Source organism: Sebastes fasciatus, chromosome 9, assembly GCF_043250625.1.
Source record: "Sebastes fasciatus isolate fSebFas1 chromosome 9, fSebFas1.pri, whole genome shotgun sequence".
Taxonomy (NCBI): Eukaryota; Metazoa; Chordata; class Actinopteri; order Perciformes; family Sebastidae; genus Sebastes; species Sebastes fasciatus.
In genome coordinates, this window is record NC_133803.1 from 16,022,642 (window position 1) to 16,034,487 (window position 11,846).

Genomic DNA, 11,846 nt, shown 5'->3' on the forward strand with positions numbered 1-11,846 from the left:
TGATTAGGCCCAGAGACCTTTATTTGTTGGACAGAGATTAAAGGGACTATTTGTAACTTTCAGAAATGCTTCTTAACAGCGACACCTGTGGCCGTGAAATCAACGAAAGTCAGTGTCGGGCTCGCGCTTGCTCGCTCTCAATATACCTGAACGAGCATCACTCAAAACAGTGAGGCGACACACGTCAGCTAAAACCACAATATCACTCTATATTTCAGCTGCTTGGCAGTAATGTTAGCTGACCAGACGAAGGTCTCTCCATGAACATGATTTAGATCTGATCCTAGTGTTGGCTTTTCCTGCCTAAGTGCAGGCTGAGGCAGCGGGGCTCTGGAGCGTGTCTCCCTGCTCTCTCCGCCCGCAGCCGGAGAGAGCAGAGGAGACACCGGCACCCGGTCGGTAACGAGAAGACAACGTAAATCTCTGTAGAGCTCCGTCACTTCACAAGACACGGAAAACCTCTGTTGGTCTGGAGGAGCTGCAGCAGTTATTTCTGCACAAACGTCCCCTGTACATTCACTAGATATTCTCAGAGCTAAACTAACTCTTCTGCAGTGTGTAGTGAACGCACGTTCACATTTAGAGGTGGAGCGAGCTGAGCTGTCTGAGTGAAGGCGAGCAGGCAGAGGAGGAGTGTACAGCGGCTACACGCGAACGCGCATATGCGAGCGCGCATGTGTGACGACCCGCTACATTTATGCGCGTACAAAGTTACAAATAGTCCCTTTAACATGTTGTTTTGGAGGCCCTAAACAATCCTCACACTTCTCTCCCAAAAAACAAAGCGGGTATACTGTATAGCCTATAACAAGCTACAAGGTCATAATATTACGAAAATAAAGTCATAACTTTACGAGAATAAAAGTTGTTATATTACGAGAAAAAAAGAAAATAACACGTAAAATGACTACTTTATAATATTATGACTTTATTATCATAATAATACTTTTTTTTCTCGTAAACCTATGACTTTATTCTCATAATATTATGACTTTTTTTCTCGTTTGCAGTACATTCACATATTCCTGCCTCTAGAGGGCGGTGTAGTATTACTGGAACCTGGCTAGTGGTCTTCCTCGTTGGTGCTCTTGCCATGTTTGCGGAAGCCTGGCAGCAGCAGCTAAACTAAACTAGCTCAGCTGGAGGCTTCTGACTTTATCTGTGTTTTATAATCCAACATGAATCTACCAAAGGGACCAGACTCTCTGTGCTTCGACAAGGATGTTTTTATGAAGGTAAGACAGTCTGTAGTTAACTCGACTTTCTCTCTCTCCATGTTCTGGGTGTTATCTCAATGAGTCTGTCTCATCTCGTTGTCTCTCTCTCTGCCTGCAGGATGATTTTGTCTGATCTTGTTGTCTCTCTCTCTCTCTCTCTGCCTGCAGGATGATTTTGACGTGGACCAGTTCGTGGCTGAGTGCAGGAAGCAGGTCCAGCTGGAGGAGATGAGGGAGGACCTGGAGCTCTACTATAAGCTGCTGAAGACAGCCATGGTGGAGCTCATCAACAAGGACTATGCTGACTTTGTTAACCTCTCCACCAACCTGGTCAGTTCTTCCACCAGCAGCTTTTAGTCAACAGGGGAGGGTATTAATAAATCAATGTCCAGGTCTATTAAGAAATATGATCCTATAATGTCTAAAAGGCAAGCTTGAACTTTAACTGTTATGATGAGTATCAGCTAAAAATATTTAGTTGTATGCTCTGGTCATTGCTTTTAGTTGATATTATCACAGGTATATTGGTGAGTATGTTGGCAGATATGCAAAAAGAAATTGTAGTGCAGTAAACCACAGCAATACAATTTTTTTTCTTAAAGGTCCTATATTGTAAAAAAGTGAGATTTTCATGTCATTTTTATTATAAATCAGGTTTAAGTGCTTTATAAATACTGTTAAACTATCAAAATGCTCAATATACAGAGAAATACACACAGCCCGTATTCAGAAATTGTGAGTTTGAAACAAGCCGTTAGGATTTCTGTCCATTTGTGATGTCACAAATATACAATATATATATAGATCATTTGGCAGTTTTAAACGTAAACATTCTAAATGTGTCCCAGTTTATTTCCTGTTGCAGTGTATGTAAATAACATCAACTGACAAGAAGTAAACGTGGACCCAAACTGTTGCTTAGCAACGCAATTCCGTTGAAATGCACTAAAACGGAGCGTTTCAGACAGAGGGTGAATACAGGTATATTCAGGCGGACAGTATGAGGAAAATAACGTTTTTTTTTTAACATTACAGCATGTAAACATGTTCTAGTAGAAACATAAAATACAAGTATGAACCTGAAAATGAGCATGATATGGGACCTTTAATTTGCGTGTGTATCTCCAGTTTGGAGAAGCAGGTGGAAAATACAGGCACAGGAGCTAAGCAATGTACTGCTGTGGTCGGGGGCAGCAGCAAAGCATATTTTAGCCAAGTCCACCTAAAAGATCAGCATCATTTACGCTACATTTAGAATATTTTCCCTTGCTGTCAGACAGCCCTCTCTGATGGGAAACTGAAGCCGTAATATCCATCTGTGCTCTCTTCCAAGCCACCAGACTCCTTTGACAAAACAATAATTTTACCTCGCAGAACACAGGAGTCGCTGCCTCGATCGGTTAGTTTGTATTTGTTATTGTGTGATTTTCATGTTTTAAAGGAATAATTCGAATTCACCAAAGTCACACAATAATAAAAACAAACTAGAGACCATCTTGCGATGGGCTCACACCCGCCGCAACGTCCACTTCCTACCCCCCTACTTCCGGCACTCTTGCTCGGACCACACCCATCTTTGAACTCAACCTTCATTTTGATCTAAACTACACGCCTGTAAAGTTTCGTGACAGCATGTCACGTGGTTGTGACGCTATCGAGGTGACAAAATCTGTCCGCAGACAGAAAAATATAAACACCTGGCAACTCACACACAGACCCACAAGGTGAAAACAAAACCAGCGTCGCTGTCATGGCTGGTAACTAACCGATCGAGGCAGCGATAGACTAGCAACTTCCTGAGTGTTCTGCGAGGAAGAATTACTGTTTTTGTCAAAGGCGTCTCGTGACTTTGAAGAGAGCATAGATAACCTCTTCAGTTCCCCGTCGGAAAGGGCTGTCTGACGGCAAGGTGAAAATATTCTAAATATAGCGTACACTTAAACGGATATTGATGTTTTTGAAGTGGGCCTTTCTTTTAGGTGGCTACAATATGTTTTGCTGCTGCCCCCATCCACAGCAGTACATTGCTTTGCTGCTGTGCTGGTAATCCAGACTGGGGGCATGCCGACCGTCATCTATCGTAGGTAATACACTGACTATGGATAAGTCTCTCATACAACCCCACTTCAAAACGTCCAAACTATCCTTTTAATGTGCTCTTGAAAAATGGAAGGGAGCACACCACATAGTTTTCATTTTTATAAGTAATGTGATAGTGTGAGATTAGACTGTTTCTAATCTCAGACCTCTGCTCCGCTGTCTCAGGTGGGGATGGACAAAGCCCTCAATCAGCTTTCTGTGCCATTGGGACAGTTACGAGAGGAGGTTATGGTATGTATTCTGATTGTATATACTGTAAGCATTGATTAATTACTGCCACAGAGGGTTCATGCATGTTTCATGCTGTTATCTATTGCAGAGTCTGCGGTCCTGTGTGAGTGAGGTGATTCAGGCTATAGACAACCAGCTAACCAAACAGGAAGATCTGCAGAAAAAAAAGGTTTGGCTCTTCTTCTTCCTGTCTGAGTTTGTTTGTATTCATCATTAAATATATTTTATAATCACCAGGCATTACAATACTCTGTGACAGTCTAGTATGGCAGGTCCAGGCCAAATTGTGAACGTAATGTCGCTTTGACGAGCTATATTTGGTGCCATAGAGATGATTAACCTGTTTTTAAATGATTTTATAGCTATACTAGTTTTCTAACATTTAATGAAGAAGATAATGTGCAAAAAGTAGACAGTTGTCTACTCTGTGGGACGATCTCATTTAATTATCATCTTCCTTTTATTGTCCCATCCATCAGGTGTGTGTATTGAGGCTGATTCAGGTGGTGCGCTCAGTGGAGAAGATCGAAAAGATCCTCCACTCACAGAACTCCAAGGAATCCAACTCCCTAGAAACCAGCAGGTGGGAAACTGACACGCTAACAAACCCACTGGCACAACTTGGTAGATAACTTAGTTGAATGTGGGCAGGTTATTTACCAAGTAATATTTGCATTTCAACATTCGGCCTAACCAGGTATCACAAATAGGATGTCCATCAATAGAGAAATAATAAGGAAGAGAAGGTCCTGGTTACAAATTTGTGTGTCCATTGTTTTTGGAGCTGCAGTGTGAAAAGCCATATTTCTATTTTGTAATCTTGAGCACAACAGAGGGTCAAATATTTTGAGCTTGATCCTGCAGGGATGTAGTATTAAGCCTTTGTGTCTGACTTCATGTCCGTCTGTCTGTGTACAGTCCTTTGTTAGCAGGTCAGATCCTGGAGAGGATTGCTACAGAATTCAACCAGCTGCAGTTCCACGCTGTGCAGAGCAAAGGCATGCCCCTACTGGACAAAGTCAGACCTGTAAGTGTTAATGGGTTCAATCAATCAGTCAGACAACTGGTAAATTAATAGCCACTCAGTTAATGAGTCAGTTTGTCTGTCTGGCTGCTCTTTTGTCAGTCCATCAGTCCTGTAATTAATTGACAAAGATAATCAGCTTCTGTGCAGTCTTTCTGGTAAGAGACAGAAAAGATCTCCAAAATAATTGATCCTAGTTTTCACGTTGATTCACTCGGTCTGTGTGTTTGCTGGAATATACTCCGTTGGGATATTTCTGATACTTTGTTGCGTCCTCTGCCAGCGCATCGCCGGGATCACCTCCATGCTGCAGCAGTCTCTGGAGGGCGTGCTGATCGAGGGTCTGCAAACAACCAATGTGGACATGGTGCGTCACTGCCTGAGGACGTACGCCACCATAGACAAGACTCGAGATGCTGAAGCCCTGGTAGGACAGGTGCTGGTCAAGCCATACATGGACCAGGTAAACACGTACCACACATGTTTTAATATACTGTAGATCCAAGAAAATGTCTTTTTTTTGAAGACATTAATTGATAATTTTGACAGAATATCCTCTTCTCTACTTTCCTTCTTTTAGGTGATAGTAGAAGAGGTGGTGAAGTCTAGTCCGAATGGCCTCCAGCTGATGTACTCTAGACTGTTGGAGTTTGTTCCTCATCATTGTAGACTGCTTAGAGAGGTGACTGGAGGAGCCATATCCAGGTATTCATATTATCATGGAGGCAAATTCATCTAAAGTTAATAAATAATTGCAAGTTTAAGAAATTAGTGGGATTAAAATGAATTTGCTTTAATGCATTTTTATCCCGTTAACTTTGACAGCTCTAATCCTAACGTATTTTGAATGTGCTGATGTTTCCCTCTCTCCTCAGTGACAAAGCTGACATAGTGCCAGGTTATGACTTCCTGGTGAACTCTGTGTGGCCAGAGATGATCAAAGGGATAGAGGAGAGGTTGCCCTACCTCTTCAACCCTGGAAACCCGGATATATTCTTCGAGGTACAGCCAGAGTGACACAGTTGGCATGTGTATGCATTCACTTAGTAAAAGTTGAGTAGTTTCACCCGTGTGTGTTTTCTGTTGACTCTTTATTTTATTTTCTAGCGTTACAGCGCGAGTATGGAGTTTGCGCGGAGGTTCGAGCGTCAGTGCAGCTCGCAGGCCAGTGTGAAGAGACTGAGAGTTCACCCCTCATATATCAGCTTCAACAACAAATGGAACCTGCCCGTCTACTTTCAACTACGGTGCATATTACCTCAATATGATCTATACTCTAGATACTACAGCCTATAGATTACACCCCCCTCATTGTGCCCGTTTGTCAATCTTCCTCCCGCCCCCATAAACACGCACATACACTGTAAAGATCAGGACATGTGACCTCATTTCACAACACAAACCTGCACAGTTTGGCTTTTCTAGAAAGTCCATAATTTCCAACGCACACAGTGCAGTTTCAAGTCACGAGCACGTGCATATCAGAACTGATTAAGCTGATAACACATTGATTGTTTGTTTTGTTTATCCAGATACAAAGAGATAGCAGGGACTCTGGAGAACGCCATCAGTGATGGACTTGTGGCAGCACCAGGTAGGCATTTATTTATTATGAACGCCAGTGTGTACCTAATACTTAACCCGCACTAACTGTGTGTCTGTTCATGTCCAGCTGGCAGTGTGTACCACCTGCAGGTATCTGAGGTGTTGTGGTCCTGCCTAATGAGATGTTGGTCAGACAAAGTCTACCTGTCACCTCTGGCTCATCGTTTTTGGAAGCTCTCGCTGCAGCTCTACGCACGATATGCCAAGTTTCTTGACGAGGTAAACTTAAAATAAACCAGTGAAGGACTGTAATGATTTAAAGATAATTTTTTAACAGCAGTAATTCCAACAAAGAAGTATGTAAATGAATAGCCACGCTGCCGTGGCTTGCTCTTGTTCCTCATCTTGATTGGTGTCCGCACAGGTGTTGACGAAGACTCCAGCCCCTGAAGTGACTAAAGAGCCGATCAGGGCTCTGCCGAGCTCGGCCTCCTCCACCTCCAGCCGAACGTCGATGGATGAGGGCGGCAGTGAGAGTGGGAATCCTGCCACCCTGTCCACCAAACAGCTGGTTTACATTGCAGCTGACATCCAAAAGCTGCAGGAGCAGGTGCACACACACAAACTAAATACATATATTTACATATGTTGTTCCAATTTTCTTACATCTATTACATTTTATACTTAAAGGGTTAACCACATGTCCCTTTTTGATCATTTTCTAATGGTTTCCACTTGATTGTTTCCACACTGACAGCTTGCTCGTCTTTCTCTTAGATACCAGAGTTGTCAGAAATGGTCAGACAGCGATTAGAAGCCATCGGATTCAAAAACTTTGCTATTGTGGAAGGTAAGCTGGAAGTCATTTTAGCTTTTCTCTTCCTTCACAGTGTTTGCTTGATCTTACTCTGCAATGTTTTGACAGGAAGTGGGAGGATTTCATGACAGTAGTATTTAACACCTGAAGCATTGAATGTTTCTCTGAACAGAAACTGTAATATTAGTGGAGTTTTTGTTATTGGAAGGGATTATTGCACTATATCTGCTGTGGTCTTATTTTTATGGAAAACATGCCAAGAGACACAGAGCAATGAACACATAAATGCCAGTGATCACCGACATTTAAAAATGGAACCATTCAATCCCCAACAGGCTTTTTGAGCATGACATCTTCAAAGACAACATCTCAGTCACGAAATCGAATCGTTCCTTGACTCTTGTCTTCCGCGCTCTCTGCCCCCGGCTTTAGCACCAGGCAAACTCAGACCGTGTGTTTACTTTTGCATTTACTAGTGCTCTCTTCTGTTTCAGATGCTCTGATGGACTCAAGGACTTGCCTGTCAAGTAGCGTTCCCACTCTGAATACCCGGATGACCCAGCATCTGACTGAACGCAGTTGCCGCTTCCTGAAGAGCGCCTCTGAGGTTCCACGACTCTACCGCAGGACTAATAAGGTCAGTGAAGCTGCAAACATGCACACGTATGTGTTTCTCCTATATGTCATTATATAACACATATAATATTATACTCTCATAACATATCTTGGAGGACACATTGGGAGCTCTTGGAGGGCTAATACACTTGAAGCCGTGTTGTGGCATCTAAATAGTTTTTACTGATGGAAATACTATAATTAAAGGTCAGAATTTAACCTTTTGAAATGCATTGACTGGCCAGAATTTGATGATAATCAAGTCATGATTCATGTTAATACAGAAATGGCATTCAATTTCAACATTATTATTCACTCTAACACAGCATACTAGTGAACTAAATAATGCTTCAGTATAAGGCTGGGCACATTTTTAAGAGATTTCTTGTATGTGAAGCACATCATTGAACTTAAATGATGTTTAAGTGATGTGAGTGGTGGTGCTGTTGTGACAGAAAGGTTTGGACAGGATATGAACCGCCTCTCCATATCTTCAATATGAACGCTGAACTTCAAATTCAGTTTTCTACCAACAGCAATCCTCAGCACAAGCAAATTAAAACATGTACTGTACCTTTACTACCAACGTGTTCAGGATTTGCCGGTGCGCGCCTCCGCCTACATGGACAACGCCTTACGCCCGTTACATCAGTTGCTGACTGACTCAACGGGGCTGGTCACCCCCTCTACGGCACAAGAGTGGCTGCGAGTTGCACTGTCTGACTGCACACAGAGGTAAGACGCACACACCTGCTAACATAAATAGACCCAGATACATTACCAGTGTTTGAAGATTTAAAAAGTATGGCCTATGACGTTTACAGGATAAAGACTATTTCTTTCTGAGAGTTGTATTTATTTCATTTTACAAATCTTTCCAGCTGCAACCCACAAAGTTTGTTTCCCACTTTCATTCTCCACCTTGTTCAGGTACTATGAGACCATCTCAGAGGTGCTGAGCTCAGTGAGAAAGATGGAGGAGAGTCTGAAGCGATTGAAACAAGCCAGAAAAGGTGCGAGCACGACTACCACGGCAGGAGCAAACGGTGCACCCACAGATGACAGCAAGATCCGACTTCAACTGGCACTGGATGTGGAATACTTGGGGGAACAGGTAGGTGGCGTTCGACGAGTGTTCAAACACATGCAGACGTGTGTGGAGAGACACATACTTAAACATAGGGATGGGTATCATTAGGATTTTATGGATACTACTACTCTTATTGATACTCCATATCGGTTCGGTTCTTTATCAATACTCTTATCGGTTCTTTTTCATTACTAAATAATTGCTTTTTGTATATGTGTGTGTTCGGTACCCATCCTTTCTTAAACATGTGACAAACCATGCTCAAACAAACTGTAGACAAACACTGCTGAAGTAACTGCAACTAAATTTCAGTGTCATCTGAAATGCTTTGATTATTCTCCCTTACACTGCTCTGTACTGTTGTATGTCTCAGATCCAGAAGATGGGTCTTCAGCCAAGTGACATCTCCATGTTCTCCGCTCTGATGGACTTGGTGAGGGAGGCCCGAGAGCTCGCTGAACAGAACCAGTAAAATGTTGACTCCATAGAAAGTGAAACCCATTAACATGCTGCATTGCCTGAAGACTTGTGAAGGAAAAATAAACATGTCATGGCCTGGTAACAGTTTATAATAATTTGGCAAAAAAGAATGCATGACAAGAACCAACACTACTGGAATCCTTTTGTACAAAAACATCTCCATTTAATGCAGACCCTAAAGGTGCAATGTGTAACATGTAGCCACCTGCTCCAAAGAAATAGGGGGCAGCATTTCAGCTCTACTACTGATTCCATTCAATCTGAATTTACAGTCATCAGTTATTAAAAAAACTGCTGAAACAGCAGAGAAATTACAGCGCGAGTGAGACTGGATCATTATTTGTTCTGATGTCGGCAATGTGAATAAAAGGGACTGCATGGCACTATGTACAGGAAATGTTTTCCACAAAATGAGTGATACCTGATGCTGGTGATGTGCACTGATCTATAGAAAATTATTTTACAGCTCATTATATATGTTGGGCCAGAATGTGGCTCAACAAGAGTCTCAAATCTGAGTTGTGAAGAGAGAATGTCAATCAAACAATATTGGTCTAATTTCAGCTACTTGGTGAAGGATTCATGTCAAATAAAGAAGTCAGTGTGTAACATGTACATTTTTGTTGAAATCAAAGTTGTATAATATAATTAACATAATTAACTCTCGAATAAAAAAAAGAACCTTTGATACAGTCTTGAATTTGTGTTTTAATATAAGGTCATTAGCTAGCTACAAGTTTGCACTGCATACATCTTTTCCCCTCGACTACCAACAAATACTACAGATTGATGAACCATAAATATTTCTAAATCCAAGTCAACTGTGGTGTTTGAAACTAAAATTAAGCCTTGAATAACTGGTTTCAGATTTTTGTTCCTCTGGGCATCAAAAGTAAGACCCCACTGACACCTTTAAAAAAAGTCATAGTATACTATGTCGAAAAAATAATAAAAATCATGGTATAGTATATCGAAAAAATAAAAAAGGCATAATATAGTTTATTGAAAAAATGGCAAAAAGTCATAGTTTATCATAGTCATAGTCATCCCAAAAAAGTCCCAGTCATCATAGTTTTTCAAAAAAATAAGTCGTCGAAAAAATAAAAAAATAAATAAAAAAAAAGTCATAGTACATTATGTTGAAAAAATAAAAGTCATAGTATTCTATGTCGAAAAAATGAAGTCATAGTATAGTATTTTGAAAAAAATTCATAGAATAGTGTGTCAAAAAAATAACAAAAAGTCATAGTATAGTATGTCGATAAATTACAGAAAAAAAGTCATTGTGTAATAAGTCGAAAAAAAAGTCATAGTATAGTATGTCGAAAAAAAAAAAAAAAGTTATCGTTTAGAATGTCAAAAAAAACTCAGTCCTAAAAACTCAGTCAAAAAGTCATACCATAGTATATTGAAAAAAAATCGTTAAAAAGTCATAGTAACGTCTGTCGAAAAAAAGTAATCTTATAGTATGTCGAAAAAATAAAAAAAGTTATAGTATAGTATGTTGAAAAAATAAAAAAAAGTCATAGAATAGTATGTCAAAACAAAGTTATAGTATGTCGAAAAATTTGACATGATATACTATGACTTTTTTTCATTAAATTTTTCTACATTCTATATTATAATTTTTTTCATGACATTTTTTGAAACACTACTATAAAAAATGTTCAGGAAATTTTTCGACATATATATATATATATGTATATATATATATTTATATAGTCACACATTTAAACTTGAGCACTAAGTACAGAGACAAACGGAACATTATTTTATGTGGCATGTCTCTGCTGCCCTCTGGTGTTTGAAGAGTAATGTGCTCCCAATGCTCTGGAAATTGATTTTTTTTTTTTTCCTTTTTAGTATCCCTGTCCAACATCAAAGGTCTGTTTTAAGGATACCAGTTGTGAATTATCTTATGGGGTTTCAGTTTTCTTTTTCCAATACCTCATTCAGTCTGTACCAATGAATACTTACTATTGTCTCCTGTTGCATGAAATGAGAGAAGGACTAGTTATCCTCCTAATCCTCTGTGGTATCATGTTCATATGCAGGTCCATTCAAAATAAATCAGGAAAAGATGGATGTGAGGATATCCAGGGCCTTTTTCTGCTTTGAAACAATTCTCTGTTCAATTCATTAACATTTGAGTAGGTCCAGGCTGTACATACACCACAACTTATTTGATTTCTAGCTTAAGATGGAAGTTGTTCATATTAACAAAATACTAATAGGACTGCCCTGGACCACAGAAACAACATATGTGAATTGTCAAATTCACTGCCGTTCTTTAACTGATGGATGACTGGAAACAGGGAAACCTGACGTCCTCTAACTAAATACAATTACTCAAAGCAGTATTTAAGTACAATTTCAAGGCACTTGTACGATTTGAACTTGAGTATTTACATTTTATGCTACTTAATACCTCTACCTAACCACATTCAGAGGCAAATATTTTTTTTACATTTTATACCACTACATTAATTTGACAGATATAGTACAAGTAGAATATTAATATAATACTAGTTAATATGTAAATTAAGATGATCATGCACAAAACACATGATCATCTTTTAAAAGAGGATGTATTATCATAGGTTAAACTAACAGTATATAAAGTAGCTAATATTAACTTCACCTCAACAAACTATAACATCAAGATATTGCTAAAATGTTGTATTAGTAACATTAAAATAGTAAAATATATATTATAGAATAGCACTC

General features: G+C 39.8%; 1 protein-coding gene across 1 annotated transcript; it reads left to right on the forward strand.

Annotated features, from left to right (window-relative positions):
- Positions 1 to 1,070: 1,070 nt before the first annotated feature.
- On the forward strand, positions 1,071 to 9,201 carry cog2 (component of oligomeric golgi complex 2). The gene is made up of 18 exons (XM_074646264.1): positions 1,071 to 1,235; positions 1,386 to 1,547; positions 3,483 to 3,548; positions 3,637 to 3,717; positions 4,028 to 4,131; positions 4,467 to 4,575; positions 4,856 to 5,035; positions 5,153 to 5,277; positions 5,448 to 5,574; positions 5,680 to 5,819; positions 6,105 to 6,166; positions 6,245 to 6,396; positions 6,542 to 6,727; positions 6,895 to 6,967; positions 7,429 to 7,571; positions 8,145 to 8,284; positions 8,480 to 8,663; positions 9,013 to 9,201. Exons 1-18 carry the CDS (start codon positions 1,179 to 1,181, stop codon positions 9,109 to 9,111), a joined length of 2,190 nt encoding a protein of 729 aa, XP_074502365.1. The 5' UTR covers positions 1,071 to 1,178; the 3' UTR covers positions 9,112 to 9,201.
- Positions 9,202 to 11,846: the final 2,645 nt, after the last annotated feature.